Source organism: Triturus cristatus, chromosome 4_2, assembly GCF_964204655.1.
Source record: "Triturus cristatus chromosome 4_2, aTriCri1.1, whole genome shotgun sequence".
NCBI classification, from domain to species: Eukaryota; Metazoa; Chordata; class Amphibia; order Caudata; family Salamandridae; genus Triturus; species Triturus cristatus.
Genome location: NC_140586.1, coordinates 235,629,778 through 235,654,910, shown reverse-complemented (window position 1 = coordinate 235,654,910; position 25,133 = coordinate 235,629,778). Strand labels below are relative to the sequence as shown.

The 25,133-nt window shown below is 43.7% G+C and overlaps 1 protein-coding gene across 2 annotated transcripts in view; it reads left to right on the top strand.

Moving 5' to 3' along the window:
- ELFN2 (extracellular leucine rich repeat and fibronectin type III domain containing 2) overlaps positions 1–22,986 on the top strand; it is a 277,996-nt gene extending 255,010 nt beyond the window's left edge. For both annotated transcript variants that reach the window (XM_085601360.1, XM_085601361.1), the window contains exon 2: positions 8,114–22,986. In XM_085601360.1, coding sequence (XP_085457486.1) covers positions 9,168–11,528 — 2,361 coding nt within the window. In that variant the 5' untranslated portion in view covers positions 8,114–9,167 and the 3' untranslated portion in view covers positions 11,529–22,986. The remainder of the gene's footprint in view (positions 1–8,113) is intronic.
- The last annotated feature ends 2,147 nt before the right edge of the window (positions 22,987–25,133 follow it).

Genomic DNA, 25,133 nt, shown 5'->3' with positions numbered 1-25,133 from the left:
TACTTTGCTGTAGCAGCCATGTTTGCTTGGGTCAAGGGGCCTGATGTGAAGAGTGGGAACTCTGGCTAGAGCACCACTTCTCCGTGTACTCTCCTGGCAGGGTGATGATGTTGCCATCGAGTCTAAGACAAAAGAAAAAGGGCACTATTGGTTGACAAATGGTGGCCAAAAACTCATTTTCAAATTTTTGTCCACAAGAGTAATGTTCTGAAAGGGGAGGTCACTTCCCATGAAGAGGGGTGCCTAGGTGGACCCTGACTGTCAGCTGCCTAACCCATTAACATTCCATCTTGTCCAGATGGAAGGGTCCAGATCAGAGTTCCTTGACTGGCTTTCGAGGGCCTAATCCAACGTGTAGATTTCGAAACAAGGTATGTAGGGAACCAGAACTCGGACGTGACTCTTGCACTGAACACAACTACATCCACAGGTAAGGAGACACCCCTCAAGCCCCTCAACTTCAACTATGCCATGGACAAAAATGCATCATCAGAGAAAGTATTTTGCAGGAGGCCAAGTTTGTGCTGGTGGTTACAAGGGAGTTCTCACCGGCATTGGAGTGCCTGAAATTTATCACCATCAGGTTTGGGCTCAGAACTAGAGGGAGAAAGAGGCAGAAAAGAGAAATTGAAGAAGGTGACTATATAGACAAAGAGAGAAAGCATGGGTGAAAAATAACTTGCATGATGTGATGAAGGTGCAGGAAGTGTATGGTGGTGGGGGAAGAGGAAAGAGGTGGAATCAAGAGTAGACAGATTTGGTATTCTGTAGCCCTGACATTCAGCAGTGCTAGCTGCCAGCTTCTGAGAAAAATGTTGGACCTCTACACCTACGCTTTAAAAAATTAAGTACTGATTGAGCATAGTAGGTGCAGGTACCACAAGTAAAGTGCAGAGGTCGCTAAGGGGGGAGGGCTAATCTCTCTAACTTTTGAAGTCTTAAGAGTATTTTCAGTCAACCAAGTTGCCAAACCTAGGGAAAGCTGACATATCTGTAACATGTTTCCTGCAAGAAAAAAACAAGACGGCTGTGATTTTAAAACTCAGAATTGTAAAAGGAGCACAGGCAAGTAATGGATAGTGTCCTGTAATATTTCTACTGGCTCAATAAGAAGTTCCTGTCACCCTCTGCATCAAGGTTTAAGCAGTTAGGCAGTTCTAAGGGCATCCTCCATTGGTATAACCCAATATAACTATTCTTGTCTAGGCTTGGAACGTCCCATCTCATGGTAAGGGGGGTCAAATCCCTAATGCACAATTCAGAATCTTCCTTTTCCCTAGACTCTCAACAAGAAGAAAGGTAAAAATGACCCACACAAGTTTGCAGATTTCTCAGCAAAACCAAGTGTGTCTGACTGATTTACTGGAAAACAGTCTAAGGCAGGAGGGTACAACCTCGATCCATGAGAGCCAGATAAATGCCATATATTTAGGATATCCACCTAGATACTAACATACAAAAAAGGTGAATGGAACTTATTTACACAGTGGTTATCCTGAAAATATGGTATGGATCCGGCCCTCCTTGACCAAAATTGACCATGTTAACAGATTCTTATTGGCTCTTTGCGAAATACTTGAGCCATTTTTCAATCCTGAAAGAAAAATAATACTTTTTTAGAAACTTTATGATTCCTCCTTCAGTCTTTTTTTCTAAAAGCACTTTGCACATGAGTTCTATCACTTTGCACATTTTTTCAAGTCTATTGAGAAACCATACTACAATGTATGTATCTATGTTCTTTGAAAAATTCTATTGTAAAATATATTTCATTTCTCAAAGCAAACCAAATGTTGTGTCTCTTTACTCTCTTCCGCTAAGATTTAGTAATAGGATCATTTATACGTAATTCAATATCGTATTTTTAGTCACTAGGACTATCCTGTTGTTTGTACCGATTGACACCCAGGTCCTGTTGACTTAGCTTGGCTAACCCCATTATTCTGTAAGGGCTGCTTTTGTGAAGAGCAGGATGTATGTACCCTTGGAGAATTGATCCCTAGGTCTAATATGATACTAACAAAGAACTGCCAAATATGTTTGCTTTGTCCACAGCTGTGAACTAATTAGGCTTATTAAACCATGTTACATGCTTTGGAGACTGATGAGTGATTTAAGAGATGTTTATCAAATAGGATTAATTAGACACAATTTACTTTGGACCCAGGATCTGCCACTGGCTTTAATAATTCTACATTTCTGTCCATGTACTTTAATGTGTTTGGAGGGGTATTGGCTAAAGGTTCTAATCTGTGGGTCATCTGCATTCTAATAAGACCTGGCAAGTCGGCAGACCTTTATAAACTAAATCTCATAGAGCTTCTCAAAGCCTAGCCCCTTATTTGCTAGAAACTTCATCATAGGTTTTCTCTTAAACAGAATCCTGTTGATATGATGGTCTTATCATCAGCTGTGAGTGGTTGTTGGGTGAGTGGGAGATAGATCCTCCGTGTGGTGCTGGAGTGCGTTCACCACTGCTTGAGTTCATTATAACAATCTGTACTTTTTTTACCCCTGCCTCAGCACACACAACAATCATCATATGTGCTGGAGGTATTTTTGTGACACAGGATGTGATCCAGAACAGGGCTCTCTTATTTGGATGGGAAAGTAAAACCATGGCCTCCCAAATGAAATTATTCAAGGGCATAAGGAATTACTCCGCTCCTGAGAAAAGTTAATGAAGGCCCCCCACCCGATACGCTTCGTCTAGAATATGAAGATTTACCCAGTTCTTGATACAGGCAACACTGACAAACACTCATGCAATTTACCATAAATATATAGAACTTTTCAGTTTATCAGAGAAGCAAAATCATAGTCCAACCATTCGCTCTGTTCATAGGAAATGTGCACCTAAGATCCACTCAGATGTGACTTATCTAGAATGTGAAGAATTGTCAGATCCTAATACAGCATATGTGAGGTTGCCTAGATGTGAATATCAATGAACACAGAGTTAATTGCTTTCCTAGTGGTGTTTGCATTGGCCATACAGATATAGCTTGCACAGAAAATTAATCACATCCCAACAAGCTGTTTGGTAGGTGCTTTCTGAATGGTATAGCAAGGAACATAAGAGTTGCTAAATTGATACATGGATAAATGTGAGGAAAGTGTGATTTTTCAGTTCAATTTTTGGAGAGTTTAGTTTCTCATTTATACATGTGTTTCAACAGAAGAGTTTTTATCTTTTACATTTTAATGTATTTTATTTTATTTATTGAGTTTTATTTAGCACAAACATGACCTTTTCGGGTATCAGAGTGCTGTACAACATAAAGGGCAAACAGATAAGCATTTACAAATGACCCTTTCGGGAATAAGAGAGCTGTACATCAGGCAAAGCAAATAAGTAGGAGTATACAAATGCGGGAGAACAGCCAAAGTGAGTACAAGGACAGACGTAGGTTAACGTACGTAAAGTCTTGATTCAGAATGGTCATTAAAAAATATGTAGAGTGTCATCATAGAAAATAAAGAGGGGTATGTAATGCGGTCCGATAGTTTTGAGGTGAATCTGTGAAAGGTTGCATCTTCATTGGGGAAGGAATCTGATCATTTGTAGTTGTTTTACTCTTTGTTTGAATAGGGCAGTTGAGGGGTTGGATCTGGTCTCGGGAGGAAGTGAGTTCCAAATTATGGAGGCAATTTCGGAGAAGGAGCACTTGTAGGTTTTCTTTCTTTTATTTTTATTTGTAGGGCTTCAGTAGAAAGGAGCCTGTGCTTCTTAAAGTTCTATTGTCGCATGATAGCTAAGTCTGGGGGACGAACACCGCTACGCTAGCGGAGTTTTTCACACTCCGCCATATGCGGAGCTCGCGGAGTTCCAAAAAACTCCGCTTCACATAGCGGAGCGGAGTTTTTGCTGGCTCGCTTTTGTCAATGTAAAGTTGGTGAGCGCAAGTGAGGAAAATCCACCTCCCGGCGAGATTTTTCCTCGTTAACAATCGTCAACATCAAGTTGACAAACGTGGAAAATCAACCTACCGGTGAGATTTCTGAACACGGGCGGTCAGACTTCTCATTGCGAGTGGTCGCGTATGCTCACGAACGCTCGAGTTGGGAAACCGTCCGTTCGCGTTGAGAAAGCCGCCGCTCGAGTAAAAATCTACTTGAGCGGCAGACAGGAAGCAGCGCCTGCTTGCACTGTGCATTGTGCCGTTCGTGATGATTGCATAGTGCGAACAAGCACCTGGCACTGAAAACCACTGCAAACGGCATTTATCTAACGCACTCGGTTTTCTGCATAGCGGAACACCGCAAACTCTGCCCAGGCTTAATGATAGCACATATGCTTTTTAAGTTTTGACAGACACCCATATGTATTGTATTTTACTGTACTGTGTTTTGACAGACACCCATATGTATTGTATTGTATTGTATTATAGTATTTGTATAGTGCTTATTACACCTATGTGACACACTGAAGAGCTTATCCATGCAGGTAGCATGCTACACCATGTAGGTGTGCTGTTGGAAGTGTGTTGCTTGCTTTGGGCCTAAATGGGAAGTGGGAAGCAGTTCCATGTCATGCGCGATAATCACTGAGGTGTGATTATTGTGCTATGGGATGCAACAATCTGTGTGGTGGGCGAGGGCGTGCAAGTGATAAATACACATTTGTATAATCTATACCATACTGATATATCTGATTAGCTCTTTAGGTCCCTTTATTGTGTTGGTAGTTTATCTTTTATGTTCTCGATCCAATTAACTATTTTGGCTGTGGCACAAGATGGTCCACTCTGTGATCTTAGAATCCGTGAAAGGCAACAGGTATCAATAGAGAGTGAGAGGGATCAGAGATCTGCCTGGATACACCACATTACAGTCCTCCCTTATATGATTGCCTTTATGAGATATCAAATGAATAGACGGATACCATTATATGTGGTGTGTTGAAATAGAACTTCCAAAGAACAATAGACATGGTGGCTGAGACAAGTACGGTATCAGGCAGGAACTATTTTATATAAAGTCTGTTTTTATGTTTCATCAATTCTGTAGTGATGACTGTATATAAAGAGGATTATAATAGAAACGTACCTTTCGATATTTTGTTCCTTGATATTGTTCTAATGATATTCTAGCCCATCGATAGTTTGGATTTGATATTCCCAGCCTACACCTACAAAGAGGTTAAATAAATAGTTAGAATGAAGCAGAGGAATATTATAAGAATATGTCTGATAATGTGGTTGTGTTTTCAACATAAATATTTGAATTAATTGTATAGAAAGAACAACTTTTAAAATTCGAAATTTAGAGGGTAAGATACATTAACAAAAGTATTATGTGTTCATTAAAAATGTAAAGGAACACTTGACTCAAGATGATCTTAAGCTGAAAAATGTATTAAGTACTTATAATTGATGGTGAAAGGTCTCAATAATAGAACAGAAAAAAAACATTGATATATTTTCATAATGATGTTGGACAGCTTAGTATATGTTCTCCGTGTGCAGCTGCCACACCTACAATAACCTGATTAAAGAACTGGCCCCATATTATGATAGTGACATTCACAGAGTCCTGATTTCTTTCAGTCAGCTGCATTAGCATCCTGGGACATCAAAGACCTACTATATGATGGGAAAAATTATACTACTAGTCTAAGCATGACTTTTGTGTTGGCTGAAAAAACAGGACTGCTTGACATAACTCTAATGAATTGTGAGAAAAGTGAGAGTTGTGGCTACAGTCAGGAGCTAGTGGGGTCGGTGTCCACAGTACAATTCTAAGAGCTGCATGAATTCATTTGCATAACCACATTCAGCAAGGGTAGATGTGGTTTGGCAAGCAAAAACAGCAAGTTATCCCATATCATGGGTACCATACTCATTGTGCGCAGGTATTTACGCACATAAGACTTTGCATTTTTGCAGCTAAGGATGTGAGTTCTTAATTTAGCTATTTCGTGATATTGCAATTTTATGAATAATTTTATTTCATTACAGATCTGCTTAAATGCTATTTTTTTCCTACAAAAGTCTTAAGCAAAATGTCTATTTTGTGCTTTTTTTCAGCAAAATAATGAATAACTTTTCTAATATGTTTTCACTTTTGGCTGAAAAAAACCTGCCAAAAAAGTAAATTTGCTGGGGGGGTTTTCTACCACAAAACAATTGCTTTTTCTCCTAAACAAAATTTGCACAGTTTTCCTCAACATTCACAATATTTGCAGAAGCAAAGACCGTTACTGGTCACTTTATTTTACCAGTACAAACCTAGGATTACAAATGCCAGAATGCAAAGCAATTGGTGTTAAAAGCCAAGACTGACTGGACAGCTCTTACCTGAAATTTGGCACCTTGAGAGCTCTGAGCAAGTCACAGTTTACCTCGTTAGTGTGTGAGTGAGTAAAGGAAATAGTCTTATATAGCCCAATGCAACAAACTTGACCCACTCTAAGAACAGTCAGTTGAAGAGGGTGTGGGCCATTAAAAAAAGTGCTTACAGTTTCTTTCAGGTGGCAAGTAATTTATAACTTTCAACATTTTTGTATTTGGGTTATTTAAATTGCACATAGCTAGGCCTGGATTAGTAGAGCGCTTGACAACGTAATTAGAAAGCTGTAATTGCATTTATGTAGTGTTTGCTACCTCTGATGAGGTGTTGAAGAACTTTACGGAGATTAGCGTGCTACCTCAAAACTCATAGTGGTAAGCCCAAGGGTTACTGGTTATTTTTGGTTATTGGGATTAGTCTTGTGCTCTCAATTAAACCACTCAATGCATTTACTTCAGTATGTTTGTGGTACTTTAATGAGCTAGGGGTGATCATTAATTGGGGTTTTGAAAGAAGAAAAAATGTTGATGAACTGAAGATATATTGTTAGGTTGCTGGGATATGATTTAAAAGAAAGTTAGATTAAGGCACACAGAAAGGATTTATAGAAGTCTATAAACTCAGGAGGTAGGTGGAAGGGAAGGACAGGATCATGAAATAAAGGAGTGAAACATTTAAAGTTTAAGTCAAAGTCAATTTTTCATGCAGGGTTCTGGAAATATGGGTGTGGGAGGTGTCTGTAGAAATATGAGGGTGAAGGATCGCGCTCTTGCAAGGGTTCGGCCTTTGGGAGTGGATGACATGGTGCAGCGCAATCCAAAGTCTGATTTCAAGCCTGGAGAACCGATGAGCTGCCGAGCTCTATCAGGGTGTGGAGTAGATTTTTGTCTGCAAAGTGGAAAGAGCTCCCTGATTTATCGCTGATGATATGAGGGATTGGTGAGGGAGTAAATGAGAGTGAGCGATAGAGACTTATTTGGTTGGTGATGTTGAAGCGAGAGGGTCTTCCATTCCTTCTACTCTGTGCTTGGTTACTAAGGGGATGCACCCCCCGGGCGAAGAACTGGCGGTAGGCACCTTGGTTCACGACATCATGATCACTGTTTTCCATCTTACACTTTAATTTTACAGCCTAATGCATTTTAAGCCTTGTATCCTTGGTTTGCTTTCACTGATCTAATTAGATAAAAATGATTTGTAGGTTAAAAGCAAAGGACAGGGTGTCCCTGATGACGTGGTGTGAGTTGGCCACTGAGAAGAGTCCCCCTGCTCTTGCTCCAAGACCTGTGCATGTCTGTGAGGTTGCAGCCCTCCGTGAACTCAAATCAGCTGCCAGGGATTTCAGTCATTTTGCTTTACGCCACTGGGGGTGCACATACCCTCGTGATTTTGGAGAGCGCGCACGTCTGAGTGCCGACCTCTCTCTGCTGCGAGGACTGAGCTCATGAGAGTGTCTGCGTTTATCTCCGTCTCTTGTGTGCCGAGCTTGGGGCTGGGAGGAGGGTTGGAGACAGCGTGAGCGATAGAGGGGTGTTATGAGGGAGACGCTTGCGCTCACATCGCAGTGTCTGTCTCCACACAATCGCAGCATAGTCTTCCCGATGCATTCATCCCCCTGCGCGGAACAAACGGCCATCTCATTCCCCTGGGCCCCCACCGGAAGTCAGCAGCGCCCCCTCCCGCACTTTTGGTCCCGTCGGCGCATGAGACGGCCCCGCGCCCGGCCACCGTAGGCCCTGAACGGCCCTCTTTATCTCTCGCGCGCCTTTTCTTCTCCATTCTGAGTACTGACGTCTTCCTCTTCTTCTCTTTCCCTCCACAGATCACGCCGACAGCTGCAGAGGCTTGGAGACAAAAAGAGAAGCCCAAGAGGAGAAGCTTGTCCAACTGGAAGCACAAATTTAGAATAAGAACAGCATAAGCTAAGGGGTACAGTGCGGCGACAACATAAACATAAATGCGGACTTCAGCAGCGGCAGTCTATCGCAGCTGTGCTTCGTCGTCAACGGCAAACATTAATTGGTGTGCTTAAACGACTACGGAAACTCAAAGCTGCACTTCAAAACGAGCAGAAAGGCACAGATGTGCTTCGACAGCAGCATTAAAAGACAGGTACTCTTCAACTACAACGGAAGCTTACATCAGCGCTTCAGCGGCAGAATAAACTTGAAGGTGAACTTCGATATTGGCAGAAACTCCAAGGTTTGGTTCAGATGACTCTAAAAACTCAGACGTGTGCTCTGGATATTACAGAGACTTACGGGCACGCTCCCACAACGGCAGCAGCTCACACCCATGCTTTGAAAGTGGCAACAACTCACCGGAGCGGTTCAACGACAGCAGAAACTCAAAGATGCAATTAAAATGACAGCAGACATTCACGTGAGGTTTGATAGCGGCATAATCTGACAGGTGCCCACCGACAACAGCAAAATCTCACATCAGGACTTCGACAAGAGCTTAAACTCACAGGTTTGTTCACCCACAGCAGAAAATACCAGGAGTGTTTCGATAACAGCGGAAACTCACAGGTGTGGTTCAACAAAAAAACAAACTCATAGTTTTCGGTGAGAATCCATCAATGTGCTTCCAAGACAATTTTTGGGGATACAGTGTTTTATTTTTGTTTTCTGCAGCTGACGCTTAGCCACATTTGGAAATTTTGGGAAAAAATTGACTTTCAGCACCAACATTGACTTGCCCTGGCCGGTTTATTGACCACAGTGATGGAGGTGGTAAGGATTGTATGCTCAAGTTGCTACTGTTGCTACGTCTGAGTTCTGTTCTTCCTTAGTGGGGGGAGGTGTGAGCCCACCCCATCCCCGCCAGTATTTATTCTGGTGGTTGGACTGGGGTGGCTGGAGGGGAGGACCGCCATGATGCTGCGCCTGGGAGTCTGTGTGGCAGCGTGTTGTCTTTGCTTCCTCTTGCCTATTGGGGCCCAGGGGGACTGCTGGCTGATTGAAGGAGACAAGGGCTACGTCTGGTTAGCTATATGTAGCCAGAACCAGCCCCCTTATGAGACCATTCCGCAGCACATCAACAGCACTGTGCACGACCTTCGGCTCAATGAGAACAAGCTCAAAGTGGTCATGTATGCCTCTTTGGCCCGTTTCAGCAACTTGACAGACCTCAACTTGACAAAGAATGAAATTTCATACATCGAAGAGGGGGCCTTCATGGGTCAGATCAACCTCCAGGTGTTGCAGCTGGGGTACAACAAGCTGAGCAACCTAACCGAGGGTGTGCTGCGTGGCCTATCCCGCTTGCAGTTCCTCTTCGTCCAGCACAATCTCATTGAGGTGGTGACCCCCAATGCCTTTGTTGAGTGCACCAACTTGATCAGCATTGACCTGTCCTCTAACAGACTCGCCAGACTGGACAGTATGACCTTTGCTTGTTTGCCAGGGCTAATGGTGTGTGAGTTGGCAGGAAATCCCTTCCACTGCAACTGTGAGATCTATGGCTTCCTCACCTGGCTGGTGGTCTTCAATAATGTAACACGCAACTACGATCGTCTGCAGTGTGAGAGCCCGAGAGAGTTTGGTGGCTACCCACTGCTGAGCCCGCGGCCCCATCACAACCGCAATGCTATCACAATCCTGCAGAATCTGTGCCAGCTGAATGGCATTCTGGACTTTGCACCTCGACTGCGTCCCACTCCTCTGACAAATGCACAAAGGGAACGTGACGAGGGCTCTGGATTCAGCCCTGGTGACTTCCTGTCTATGGACCCCACTCCTGCCTCCACCAATAATGATTCATTTGTCCCAGCCATCCAGTTAGACCATGTCTCCGTAAATTCTGCCACTTTATTTGTGAACATCCCTTCACCTTACAGCAAGATGTATGTGCTCGTCCAGTACAACAACAGCTATGTTTCGGACGTCATGACTTTGAAGAACAAGAAGGAGTACATTAGGCTGGATAAGCTGAGGGCACACACCAACTACTCCTTCTGTGTGGCCTCCATCCGCAACTCTAAGCGCTACAACCATACCTGCCTCTCCTTCACCACAAGGGGACCCAGAACGGACGAGCCACCTGCCACCACCTCTACAACCACCCACTACATCATGACCATTTTGGGCTGTCTGTTTGGCATGGTCATCATTCTGGGAATAGTTTACTACTGCTTGAGGAAAAGGAGGAAACAGGAGGAGAAACAGAAGTCCATCAGCGTTAAAAAGACCATTTTGGAGATGAGGTATGGCTCAGACGTGGACACCAGCTCCATGGTTCATGCTTCCCAGAAGATGGGGGAGCACCCCATTCCCATCTCACGCATGTCATCTATCCAACAGATGGGGGGTGAAAAAATGCCCCCCAGCGAGACCCCAAAGGCAGCCAAGGGGAATTACATGGAGGTGCGCACAGGGGACGCCTTGAGCAGGTGCCAGCAGCGATCAGATGATGACTTCCATGAACTGGACAATGGGCAGGGGTCAGCGGCTGAGATCTCTACCATTACCAAGGAGGTCGACAAGGTGAACCAGATCATCAACAACTGTATTGATGCCCTAAAGCTGGACACTGCTTCTTTCCTGGGGGCTGACTCTGATCTGGCCTACGACTGCCAGTCGATCCCAGTCAGTGCCTCTGGCCAGCTGGAGCGATCCAGCTTCCTGTCGCCAGCTGGTCTGCGCCCACTTCAGCGCCAGCTGAGTGCCGATGCTGCCACTGTGGCAGCCAAGAAGCGTTGCAGCATCTCCTCCAGTGGCTCCATTAAGAGTGCACGGGTATTCAGCCTGGATGTGCCTGAGCCTTCTCTGAAGTCAGACTCCAAGTACATTGAGAAGGGGAGTCCCATCAACAGTCCTCTGGACCGCCGGCCTTTAGTCTCACCGGGAGGTGTCCACCACCTTGAAGTCAAGCCCTCCTACCATTGCAGTGAACACCGTCATTCCTTCCCGGCACTCTACTATGAGGAGAATGCGGATACATTGAGCCAGCGAGTTTCCTTCCTCAAGCCCCTCTCCCGCTCAAAGCGAGACTCTGCCTACTCCCAGCTTTCCCCCCGCCATCACTTCTCTGGGTACTCATCCAGTCCAGAGTACTCATCGGAGAGCACCCACAAGATTTGGGAGCGCTTCAGGCCCTACAAGAAGCACCACCGGGAGGAGGTGTACATGGCTGCTGGCCATGCCCTGCGGAAGAAAGTCCAGTTCGCTAAGGATGAGGACCTGCACGACATTCTGGATTACTGGAAGGGTGTCTCCGCCCAACAGAAGCTGTGACTCTGGAGGCAGAGACTGAGGCGTTTCTAATGTTTACAAAAATGACATCCATGGATTTGGTTAAAGGGGGTGGGAAAGCAGTAGGACACCCACTGCCACTGAGTTTCTTAATGGCTCCTTTCCAGGTGAGCTGCAGAGACTGAGTCAAGTGTTGGGATTTAGTCACTGATAACGTGACTACGGGGTTCCTTATCTTGCAAATGGTGTGAGGTTTGGCGATTTTTTGATGTTTGTTTCTGAGTTGGTTAGGGATTTAGTATGATGCTTAAGGTAACCTGCTAAGGCTGACAAGTGCAAAGGAGGTCTGGCTGTAGTTGGGATTGTTCAGGGGTAAGAGTGTTGGCAAAGGCAAGGGCAGAAGTAAGTTGGCAAGAGAAAATAACTGACCTTCAGTAGGGAAAGGAGTGTTATTGACTTGGCCAATGTCATTGTGTGCCACCTCAGGTCAAGCCTGTACATGTCCCTATGCTTCAGTCTAACTCAAGTTCTGCCATTCACTCTATGTTTGGTCCCTTCACAATTTCTGTGCCATAATTAACCCCAGCTCTGTCACTGGCCCATGTGAGTTCACCTGCAAATCCTCTCGCACCCAATGCCTCACCACTAGCACAGCTCTTCCACTGACTTGCTGTGTTACCTCCTTCACTTGTCCATTCCTCAGTATTCATTCAGCTCTACCTCTGACTCTGTATGTGACCTAACCAACAACACCTTTGATTTAAACTTCTCCTTGCGCCCCCTCTCGGACTATCTCCCTGACAGTCCCAAAGACATTAGAGGCCTTGGCAGATAAACATATGTCTCCCCAGGTGTAAAAGGAAGGGGCCTCATGACTGAGAACGGGGATAACAACAAGGTGTGGTTGATGTCCAAATTGTGACTAGAGATAGAGGTGGATCATCTATCCCTCAATGTCGTGGAAGCCTGAAAAATCCCTGCCTCAGCCCACCACACCCCACAAAGGCCAGTTAAAGAGTGCTTCCCAACCCCACCAGCATTCCTAGAAACCCTCCCTCTAGAATAACACTACAGACTATTTCCTGTAGAATGCCTTAGACATTTCCTCATGGAAGTGGATCAGAGGAGATATCCCATTGTGTTCTAGTTGCTGGTTAGGCTCCGTTCGGAGACCCTCCTAGCCCTACTCGACAGGAATCCAGTGACCTCCATAGACCATGGCAGCCAAGAGGAACCTTTATTACATTCTTCATGCTTAAAGTAAAGACTGACCAAAATGTACAAGATCACATTGCACCATTGTGCCATAGAAACATGGTCTAGTGAGGGTGCCCACAGGGAATCCCTCCAAGGAGAGTACATCTGACAATCTGTAGATTCATTGTAGGCTTACTTGTGAGGATCAAGGACTCCCATTAGGACGTTAACTCTAGATTACACTAGAGAGTCTGTATGCCGAGACGGTTCTCTGCATGAGCTCTTAAGGTCCTCCGCCTGGATATGCTTGATCTTTGTGAATTTCCTGTGTAGATTGTCCCTGCCATAGATAGAGTTAGTCCCCACAGACTTTGCTAGGACTGCTGCCAGGCCATTGTTTCTATAGACCTGGGATGGATGTCTATATGGCTTTTGACCTCTGTGGAGTCATTCTACAGAGCAATCCCCGTACATTGACTCTAAACCTTTGGAATTTCCAATGCTGATGATATCACTGTGCTAGAAGGTCCCAAGGACTTTCTGTTTTGTTTTCTAGAATTCATGTCTGATAAAATAAAAATGGGGTGAAGAAAGACATAGCCATGCAGGAGAGCAAGTTATGGACAACACATAGCTTTTAGGAAGGGCAAAGCCAACCACCACTTATGGACTAGGTAGAATTCCTCTTCCCTGGACTATTCAAGATTGTACCTTTACCGCAGAGTACACCACTTCTTCAACCTCGACAAGTCTCATATACTGCCTGTCCATGCTCTCTCTCTCCTGAAACCATTATCTATGCCCTCCCCAAATTTCCCATTCTGTTGGGGATCTCATGGCCTTGCAGACCCACTGCTGCTGGAGACTTGAAACAGAAAAATGTGATGAGCCGTTTTTATTTCTAGGCAATTGGGTTTATTGAAGGGAGTTGACTGGAACCTCATTCCTGCTTTTGGAGACCCATCAGAAAAGGGTAAAATGGAAAAGCCTAGAAGGGGTCATGGCCATCTTGTGCTTCCTAGAACCTGGATCGTGTTTCAACTTGCCATGGAGGGGGCTGTTTTATTTTAAAACAAGGGAGTTGATGCTCCAAAAAAAGGAAAAGAGGGGGCTTTGTGTAGGAGGAAGGGGGAACATAAAGCATGCTTTATATTTTGTAATTGAGATTTCTATGCTTTGGGAGTGAGTGTTTTTTTAAGGGTGGAGGTGGGGATATGAACTGTGTCTCTGTGTGTCTGGGGGTCAGGAAGGGGACTATAAAGATGGAATTCATAGGGCCTGCTCCGATGGGCAAGCGTGACTCTGGGAAGAGGCTGCCATGGTTAAAACACCCTTGCTTTGTGCCGTTTTCAGACCATTGTTATTATTTTTGTAGACAAATTGCTGCGGGTAAAGTTTTTTCCTACAGGGTAGCTAATCCTCAAATACCTGTGGCACATAGAAAAATAACTGAAATATATATGTTCTCAACATGCTATGAGCAAAGCCACTCTCTGTAGCAGGGCTCTGCACCTTGCCCACCCTTCAATTTCCTCACTGGGTAATAAGTGACATAAAATCTGCCCAATACTGTAGCTGAGGAATAAATCCTCTGATAACCCAGAAAACAAAAGACATTTGGATCCATTTGCAACTTAACTTACTTCAACGTCACTGCTAGTTTACCATTTCCCTGTGGCAAATAAGGAACATTGTGTTATGGTATATGACTGGCATAACACAGCAGGAACTGTGCAGAACTTCCAGCCTTTTGTTTCCCCAGTATGTCTAACACTCTTTTTCCTCCCAGATCCAGACCCAAGCAAAAGCAGAACACTGAGGTACAGGCAATAATGCTTGACAATTTGGACCTTTTGTGCATATCTTCTCATTTCCACTCATTCATTTGGACATCACGTCTCCAGATATAAAAGACCATGGGGAAGCTGCAGAACCTTTCATGATGTTCCCCTTCACCCTCGCAGAGACACTTCAGTGCATTATCGCCTTACACATAGAAGTACATGGTTCATGCCCAAAATCAGCCATTTTTACCCCCTTTCTACCCACTGTGGTTCAGAGGACCACCATCTCAAGCACAGAAGACTATACCCAATCACTAAAGCCTTCCATACCTACCTCCTCTTTACAATCTGTGGTTCAAAAAACCACCATCTGAATTATAGAAGGCTAAGTCCAATGTCCAGACCCTTCCACATCTGTGTTTTCACTTCCACCTCTGGCTCAGGACACAGTCGTCCCTTACTCCATACAAAGTATGTTATATTGCATCTCTGGATCCTTCCACTCCACCTCTACTCATCCACCTGTGATTCAGAACACCACCCCAAATATGGAAGACCATGTATAACTTCCAGAGCCTTCCGTGTCTGCTTCTTTCTTTTCTAATGAGGTTCAGAACACCACCGCCATCTTCTAACACTAAATATGGAAAGCCACACCCAAATGAGAGTGCATTCAAGTTTACCGCCTTTCTTAGACTGACTACTCAGAACACAACCACACAGTGCTCAAGTTCAGAGCCGCCTTTCATGACTCCCTGAGCCATAATTGTATTTTTCCCAGTGTGTGGATTAACCACCTCAAATGGGTATGTGGCCCACTGGCTATCACCTCAAATTTCTTTAAGCCAGCACGACTCACACTTTTGCTTTCCTTACTAACTGCTTCCCCTTCTACCACCCCCAAAGTGCAGAGTTCCCTAAATTTCCCCGCACCTCAAGAAACCCACTCACAAACTCCCTTATCTGCATATTTATGTTGGTGGTCCACCCACCACTTTCGTCATTTAGCTCTCAAGAAATGCATATATGTGCAAACAATTATGAAGCACCTGGCTTCTTCCTCTAAGGTAAGCAACAAATGGACAGCTATGAACCCTGATGACCATGCCAGGAACAGATACAGTGAAGAGAGACAGATGACCAAGCCACAATACAGCAAATGTAGAAACATTAAGACCCCACCCACGAGTCCACCACTGCATTAATTTAATGAAGCTAATCCAGAGCCTTTTCTTCTCTCCCTTCTTTCCTCCTTCCTCTGTTCTCACTAGTGCAATGAACCCTGTAACCCAGACCCAGTTTAAGTATTGGGGGTCAGCCATCTTACCTTTTTCCTTCTTCTCTTCCCTGATAACCGTTCATAAACACCTCATCCGCACTTAGGCAAGTCTGGTCAGTCTCTGCCTTGGGTACCTGGAAACACCGATGCCCACGTGGCCCAAGAAGGCAGGATCTGAATTGAACTTTATCCTCAGAGACCTGGAAGCTTCCGTGACCATCTCCCCTCACCCTTCCTCTCTCTGGGGACATAATGCAGCCTGGTAGAACTGCGAAATGACTACCTGCCTCAGACGCTTTGAAGCTTCCATGCTTTGAAATCAAGAGAAAGCACAACTTAGTCATAACAGCCTGATTGTACAGTGTGTTCATTGTATCGGTGCTTGGCGTGAAGATGAACAAGCGTCTTGCTCTTGGACGCTCCTTTGAAAGAGTCTTCTTTTCAAATATCCACACTGAAAGAAACAAAAACGATTTAACAGGAGAAAACAGGCTAGAAAGATCTTTTCCCAAGGAGGTGGGTGGTGAAGGGGAACGTAAGAGTGTGGCAGCAGGAGCTAACACCTCAACCCCAGCTGTTTAGTGCTCAGAAACCTGAAAGAAAATGCAGAATTCGGAAACTGACTATCTGTTGAATTTTCTGGTCCTCACTATAACGTCTCATATGCTATGAGCCTGAAGGAGTTACGCTGAGTATCACTCATTCTGTAGGCGGCAGGGGAGAGTCTTAAGACCGGCTCTCCATGGAGAGTTGATGGTGGTCAGAGAGTTTGTGCTGAGGATTAGAATCATCTCAAGAAAGTTCCATCTTTCTGAGAATGTGTTTGTTGGAGGGCTGACTCTTCCAGAGAAGTTGTACTCACAGTCAGTTTTTATGCTTCCAACCTAATTCTCCATTGATGATGTGTTGGTGATCTGTCTCTCTACAAGGGGATCTGTGTTACTTGTATAGATCTGTAAAACATGGTTTCAGGCACAGTTCTGGTTCACAGTGGAGACATTTGTTGGTGGTTACTCTGCATGAAGATATTCTCTCATCTAGAGTTCTCTGGATAGTCTAACTTGTATTAAAAATATATGCTGGTTGCTCAGCCTTTGTGTGAGATTTATTGGGGTTTCCTCTAAATATGGATTTATCTTGTTGATTGGACTGCCCAGTTGGACTTCTGCCAGTGGTCGAGCCCTCCATGCGGTGTCTGTTGACATTCCAGTGATTTAGTTGGGGATAGAGGAGCAGTGACTTGATTTGAACTCTGAATGACAGATATTGTGATGGACTGGGTCATTATGGCATGTGTTTTATTCGGAGTCCAGCTCTCCAGAAAGGTTTGTTAGATATATGGGCTTTTTATGAGTTGTGCAGGAGTCCCGACTTCCAAATTCAGTTGAAAGTGCAGTTGTACTAGGATCTTACTGTACATATATTTATCATAGGGAGTTTTATTGTGTACCCTGATTTGTGTGTGGAGTTTGAGTGGAGTTGCTTTCTGGGTCCAACTCTTTGTGAAGAGTTGTCTTGGTGGATTCCTCTGTGTAAGGAGTTGGGCTCCAGTCTACAGAGGCTATCGACACAGCAATGGGGCCAATGAGCGTGAGGATTCCACTGCTCCCCAACCAAAGCTGGTTTTTACTACTAAACAATGGGATGAGACCGATTCCCCTTGCGTCCTTTAGAGCCTGTTGCATCCTTGCTACGCCACTAGTCCAGGCTAAGTGAGGGGAGCTGTACTTGGATTTCACAGAAACTTCTGGTCAGATTTAGAATTTGGAGGACATAAGACTCTACCACATATTTGATGAGTAGCCTGTCTGCCAAACTGATGATCCGCTCACTCTATGTTGAGTCTGACAGACTATTGTGTTTCTTACCCTGGTGCCCCCGCTGACTCTGCCAAAGGAAATCCTACACCGATGGTCCAACGGAGTTGGGGACATTGGGATAGGTGCATTAGCCCATCCGCCCTATTTAAAACAGATGAGCTGATTAACTTTTTTTCAGAAAAAAAATAAAAATGACTCCCACACTGACAGGGTCATTAGTCTTTTGTTTTTCAAAAACATACTCTAGCGTGCTTTAAGAAAAAAGAAAACATTTGCTCAGAGGCGGAATAAAACATGGCTGTTAATCAGAAAACTTTCAGTGCCGTCAGAGGAGGTGCCATGGCAGCGGTGCCTCTGAAGACACAGAGATCTCCACAGGCCCAGCTGAGATTTTAACATTTAGTGGTCAGTAATCGAGCCAGGGTAATACTCTGACACCCTGACGGGTGAACAGCTGCCCACCATCCTCTAAATCAGTTCCTTATTCTGGGGATTGGGCGTTATGCGGTGAATTGTACTAGAAATCTTGCTCTCTGGGAGACCTTGTGTTGGTGATGCAACTACCGGTGAGGAGCAATTCTCAGGGACGTGCTGTCTTTGGAGAATTGGGTTTGGGTCCATTTTTGTGTGTTCCTGCTGTGTTGGAGGTGCAGCCCTTTGGATGGAGTTCTGCTGAGGGTTAGTGCCTTCTTTGTTTTAGAGGTAACCCAAAGTTTCTGAGGCAAAGAGATCTGGCTGTGTGTTTACAAGGTTGAATCTACCCCTTGGGATGGGGTGCTTGGTATTGTTCTAACTTCTCAATTTGCCATTCTCCGAATTCTCACTCTTTTCTCTCAGTTTTGTGACTCAGTGGCTATCCCCTCCGTACCATTGGTTCTGACTCTCTGGGGATGGAGGTGTCAATGCTGGGGAGTGAGGGATGAGAGGGTGTGGGTCGTGTAAGAGGTGCTGCATGGACACAGACTTGGCTGCAGGAAGAAGGGTCCGCAGCTGTCTGTTTTTTTATGGGAATAGGTCGATCGCCAGAGAACATGGAGTTCTATTTTGCATGGAGTTTATTGTATTTTTTAAAGCAAAAAGATTAAAAAAGAAAGAAAAATGATAAAAACAAGAACTGTAGAAACCACCATCTTGACGTGATTCTGTGAGAATGTCCAACCTTGTTCTTCCGAAGAGTCTCCTGAATCCCATGGGAAGGTCAAAGGGGAGACTGGGGAGAGAGGCACTGACTGAGGGAAGCATCTACAAAATCTGTTCATTTTAAAAGAAAAGTGTTTCTTATTGTTATTTCCATCCTCTTCTTTATCTTCACAATTCCAAGTAATCCTTTACTTTTCGTTTTTTCTCGCTTCTTGCTCTTCCATTTTTTGTTTCATTCTTTATCTCTTTCTTGTTTTTTTATTAATGTTCTACTTTCTTTCATTTTCTTTCTTTCATTTGTGCCTTCCCTTTTCTGTTTTTATCCTGTCTTATTGCCCAAATGTTCTCCATTTCTGATGTTTGTTTCTCTTTATTTTTCCTCTTGTTCCTATACATCTTACTTTAAATCTTTCTATCTCTCCCCTTTGTCCCCTCATGCCCTCTTTCCTATGTCTCTCTTTCTCCTTATGTCTTCTCTCCACTGAATATCTCTCTCCTCACACCTCACATCTGGGGATTCATTTATAAGGCCTTTGCACGCTGGTGTGTCACTTTTTTTGGCACACCAGGGGCACAGTGTGTCTGCCCATATTTACAAGGCCATGTAAAGTCACCCTGAATTACTTTTCATGGCCTTGTAAATATAGGCACCTTTCAGGGATTACTCTGGATTACTCTGCGTGAAGAGGGGGTTCCATGAGTGTTGCTGTGGGTGGTCCCACGCAACATCCATCGTGTCCCTTGCTGCAGAAAAACAATTATCCCCGCAACGCAGACACCCTTGCAACATGAGGCAAGGGTGCCTACGCTGGTGCATGGCAGCCAATTGGGCGCCTGAGCAGGACAAAGCACATGGATGCATCTTATTGTTAATACGACGTATCCCTGTAATTTTAAAATGATGCAGCTCGGTGCAGCAAAATGGCTTGCAGCACCGCGCTGCATCATGTTCTTGTTAATGAGGCCGCTGGTGTCTTAAGTCAAGTGTGCTGATTCACTACCTCACATAGATGGACACAGAAATACACGCTGAACAGAGCATGCAATATTGCAAAATGTTTTCCTCTACAATGTTGTGATTTTTTTTAAACGTTGAAATCTTTGTGAACTTTTCTAAGTTAAAAAAAGAAATAGCTGGAGAAAATGTGTGCTTAAAATGGGTTTGCTGGCTAAGCCCTCCCCAAAAAACCTAACATGAAAATTCGATTGTAACAAGGTTTTGAGAGAAAATCTACACACAAATATGTATTGTTTTAATTTAGAAGAAAATTACCAAAAATGAAGTTGAGAAATTCAACAATCTCTGCAACGTGTTCAAAGTTTATCAGCTTTGCTGAACTTGGCAAGACAACTCTGTCCCTTGATTTACAAACGCCTTGCTGCTTTCCAGGCATAATTGGAGACATAATTATGTGCAGTGAGGAAAATTGGCTTACTTTGACCAATTTTGTCTCTATCAGCATGAAATGTTTGCTCTACTCAGAAACTGGACTCCTTTATTAAAATCCTGCATGCCCTAATCATCCTTAACAAATTATTTGGCATTCATAAAGAAAATCTGGATCTTTTTTCCGTTACGACAAATGTTCCGCCTGTCATGAATTAAATCACAAGTTGTAGTCTTTTCCTCCAAAAACTGTGGACATTTCCAGTGACATTTTGGTCATGTGTGCCTTTTAGGACTCGACTAAACTTCGCTTCATCGTGACATGGTGTGTAGTACGCTGCTTGATACAAAATTTGTTTGGAAAATGATCTCTTGCAGACCCTTTCTCAACTTCTACTCAGGCTCCCCACTCGTTTAGTGCCCTTTCAAATTGGTTTAAAAAGTGCCTGAGATGTTAGTTTCCCAAGTTTCTTATCTTTTAAATCAGTCATTGTTCCTCTTTCATTTAGATGAGCTATACTTACTCCTCACCTTCCGAAGGCCGGCTTTAATATGAACATGCCATCTGACTTCTACTCAATTTAACTTCTGCCTATGCTGGTGTAACTTCCAAGGGGTGTTATTGTTCATATGATCCATTTGTGGAAGGCTCTTGGCCTTCAGCAGGGCTCCACAGGGACAGAATCGGTTTTATCGGCTGTCCTGAATGTGGACGGTGTTGCAGTGATGATCCTATTAGCTCTAATGGCAGAATTCAATACAGTCAACTACTTCATTTTTGTATTTGGGGTCTTCGACATGGGCATCCTGGACACTGCCCTTGAGTGAGTTCCGTAGTTTTTTGTCTGGGCGAGCTCAGGCTGTTTCGCTTCCAGTTTTTACCTCTTCCTTACACTAGTTTAACCAGCGACAAGCAACGGGGCTCCTCTCTATCAAGAGTGGGTTCAACACTTGAGTCAGTCTGCTTCCGGCCCTCTTTCAGACCTTCAGCGTTGCTTTTGACACCACTCTTATCTTCCATAGATTAAATGACAATGGAGGTGCTGCTGCCAACTAGGTCTGGGCAAAATTTGCATTATGCTTACGTAATCATGCACAAGGCTCCATTTTACACTAAAATGTGGCGCCAAATAATGGTTTTGCACTTCTCATAATTTCACAGACTTTTTGTGCAATTTCACTAAAATACACACAAGTGAATTATGCGAAATTCACACCCCCTACTGCTAGCCAGTTCTGCCTGTGATTGGCTGACTCAGCCAGGTGGAGGAGTTAAACCTTACCTCAAGTGACACCGGTTATGATCTTGGTTGGGTTCATAGAAAGAGCAAAAAACCTGTCTACAATGTGGATGCCATCGTTGGCCAGTGTCTCTCTAATCGGCACTGTCCCTGGTTTTGTTGGGACAGTATGCCTACCACTGCAGACTTCCTAAATTCTTCTTCTCTCTGTACGTTTTAAAGAAAATAAACCCTTGTAACCTAAGGGTGGGCTTAATACAGTATTGAATGATGCAGTTTGCTCACAATTGGAATGTGGCCAAGTTGCAGACATCTGCAACTTGGCTCTGAAGCACAGGCTAGACTTGTTTTGGGATGTTGCTAACACAATAATGTCTTAAGCCATTTTCAGACCCGTCCCTGGTTTTCTTTTAAATAAGCATTGGCAAAGCCACTACTTCTGACCTTCACAGAATAAAGACTTCTAGCAGACTTACCTGGGAGAGCAGGACAACCACCTTCAGCGGGAGTGGGCCGAGTGCAGCTAGTGGAGCTGTGAACCTCCAGTATAAAGCCTCTGCCAGGATTAGGGAACTGGTTTCTGCTGCTGACAGTCGTGCACTGGCTCTGCATGCAGTAAGGAACTACTTTGCCACATCAACAAAGCCATAATGTAAAATCAATGGCACAATATGACAATCTGTGAAATGCTGTGACCCCGTGTTGTTGACATGAACTTTGACATCAGGTAAAGCTGTCTGTAGCCAGATGCTAACAAGGGCCTTCATTTAAAGACCTCGATGCTTGGGTTGGTCCAATCTTCCTTCAGGACCATTTGTGCCCCTATGATTCCTGCTGTCAGATGCGACCGGCCTCTCGGCACATACTATCGCGTACTTAGTGTTTTTAAGGCAGGACCGGAGAATCCTCTATCCCACTTTTTGCCTAAGCTGTATAGAAATTAATGCCTTTATCAATTAGAGTTTCACTGGATGACCTTGGTTTTTATTAAGCTCTATAAACCTGGTCTTCTACCTATTTTTCGGTGCAGCTTGTCTTTACACACAGGCAGACACTCACAGCCTATCGGACCCTGCGATGGTCTTCCAGGGCCACTCACACACCCGCAGCTGACTATCTCTTCTCTACAAATCCATCCACCACATTCATCTCTGTACCTCATCTGTTGTCTCATCCATTTCCTCAACCGTATTACATCTGCCCTCTCTATCCACGACTCCCTGTGTTGCCCCAAACTTTCTGTCCTGTTTTCTATTGGTCTCATCCTTGCCAATCGCTGTACCCCCTTTGTCTTCTGCTTCGCCCTTTCGCTTCCCTTTGCCCCCTCTGTCTATATCTGTATTTCTCTCTTGTCCCATCCTTTCAGTCTTTCTGTCTCCTCCATTGATCTTCCTAGATTCTACTGCCTGCTTGGCTGCTTGTGTTGATTTATTGGTCGGTGAACCCTACAGACTGTGCTCTCCCAGCCCTCTCTATTTGACTCTCACAGACTCAGCACTTTGAATGAGGGAGACACATTTTTTTTTACATGTCTTCTCCTAGTTTGGGGGCGCGGGCTTTTTTCTGCCAGAACCCCCCTCACTTTGATTGGAATGGCACAAAAACGATCAGTTCATAAAAGATCCCCGGATGGAAGAAAAGTGATTTCTATATTTGCAATAAATTTCTTATGAAAGAAAATTAAAAGTCTGAGCGTGATTTATTCTCAACCCTCCCTTCCTGTTGGTCTTAGTAAGTGAAGCTGACACTGCCCCCGATCATGTATATTAAGCCTTTTCATTACATATGTATATTAATATGCTTTTTATGCCTCAAGTATGTAATGATGCCACATCCCTTCATGAGGGGGGGAACACAGTTAAAAGTGGAGTCATGGTTCTGGTTCAATTGCACACTTACAGTTACCATACACACAACGAATGTCATAGTTCACTCCAACTGCCTTATTTTTCTCTTAGTAGTCAGTTTTTTTCCTGTGCTGATGGCAAAGTGGTGTATTGAGTATGGATGGCAGACCGAGGTATGGCATGGGTTGTGGGCATTGCTAAAGGTAACTGGGAAATTTCAGCAGTTTTCTTGTTTGAGCAAGAATCCTAACTCACATTTTAACTAAGGTTTTTAAGCGAATTTCTAGTTTTTTTTTAATTTATTTTTTATAATGCACTTCATGCCATACTCCCACCTGGCTCTGAGGATCTGTGTAAAGGACATGCAATCCATCTTGTATGAGCAGATCATAAAAATAAATTGTTAAAATCAAGGAATCCTACAATGCTAAACAGAGCATTGAAAAGAAGAAGACTGAACACACGGTGTGCCCTGTTTATATAGGCAGATGTGCAAGGGTGAGGCTGTTTTGCACTGTGAGCCATGACTTTTACAAACAGTGTTTCGCAAAGGCTGTGTACAGTTGTGTAGTTACAAAGGACGGGCCTAGGGAGAAATCGAAGCCGCATCTTGTGTCAAGACCCACTGAACACGACCAAACTCTAAGTTTTGCAGTCACAGTCAGCCAATCAAGTCGCTCAGATCTGCAGACTTCTGAGAATACCACAATGGTGAAAAGAATGAAAGTTTTCTCTTTCAGTGAGATTCAAATATGCTTTAAAATTTTGAAACATCGAATGTCTAGCCAGATTTATGGATAATTTGCAAACTGGATGTCCAATACACAAATTATTTACCCTTTTAGGCCCACTCAGAACCTTTTTTCTATTGCAAATATCTCAAAATCACTGAACCCAACAACTCCCATGGGACCTAAAATGTGAATTCCTAACTCTTATATTACCAGAAATAACATTCCTTCCCCTTGAAAGATCTGCATGGAATTTGGAAGGAAGATCGTTAGCTGCATGGACCAAGCACCTGCCAAATTTCTAGTAGATTGCTCGAAATGCACTAAAGTTATTAGCACACCAACAAATTCAGTTTGCACCGGAAGGCCTGATGCAACCATTACTGCAGAGTCGCTTCATCAACCCTGGGATTAAAAAATGATGGTTACAACAAACCTAGCAGCCATTGGAATTCTGTGAGTAAGCAGAGTTACGCAATCATAAATTCCCTCATGGAGTGCACATGACCTCACGCATAATTTCACAGACGTTAAAAATCCCTGTTAGTTATAATATGAAATATCATGTCACCATTAGCATCATTGATGACATCACTTAAGATGTGCAAAGATTTTGCACTCTACCGTCCTACCAGGTTCAACTCTTTTAGTTTTATACTTACATTCCATTGAGACTTTCAATTTTAGATTAATATCAACACATTAGAAGTTTCAAATTCTTATTTCACATATATCATGTTAAATAACCTATGTTTGGATTTTCTGTAAACATATACATTCTCAATCCAACTTCTGTAAATACCAAAATAGGGTTATTTCTTAATCGTTTAATTAGTTACATGATTATTTTCTAAGAAGAAGTCTAAAAACAGCCTATATTTTCATTTAAGATCATTTTCAAAACTAAGAAGAAATTGGTCATTTAGGACTTTACACAGGCAGATAATTTCCTCACAGAAGAAAAGTTTAGTCCCACATAACAATATCTGTTAGCTCCTTGCAATTCTTTACCAAAGCAGGAAACCAATTAAAGCTAGCCGGTTTCAACACTCAGGCAAGGAACCTTAGTTTTATCCTCGAGTTTTCCGTTATAAGTCTAGGACGGCCGGTTCCTTGCTACATTCTGAGAAGAAACACTGAATAGGTAAATGATGCCCATTTAAATTTGTTTATGTTAAGTTGTGTGCATTGCTGCTGGTGTTACTCCCATTCATCTATTAT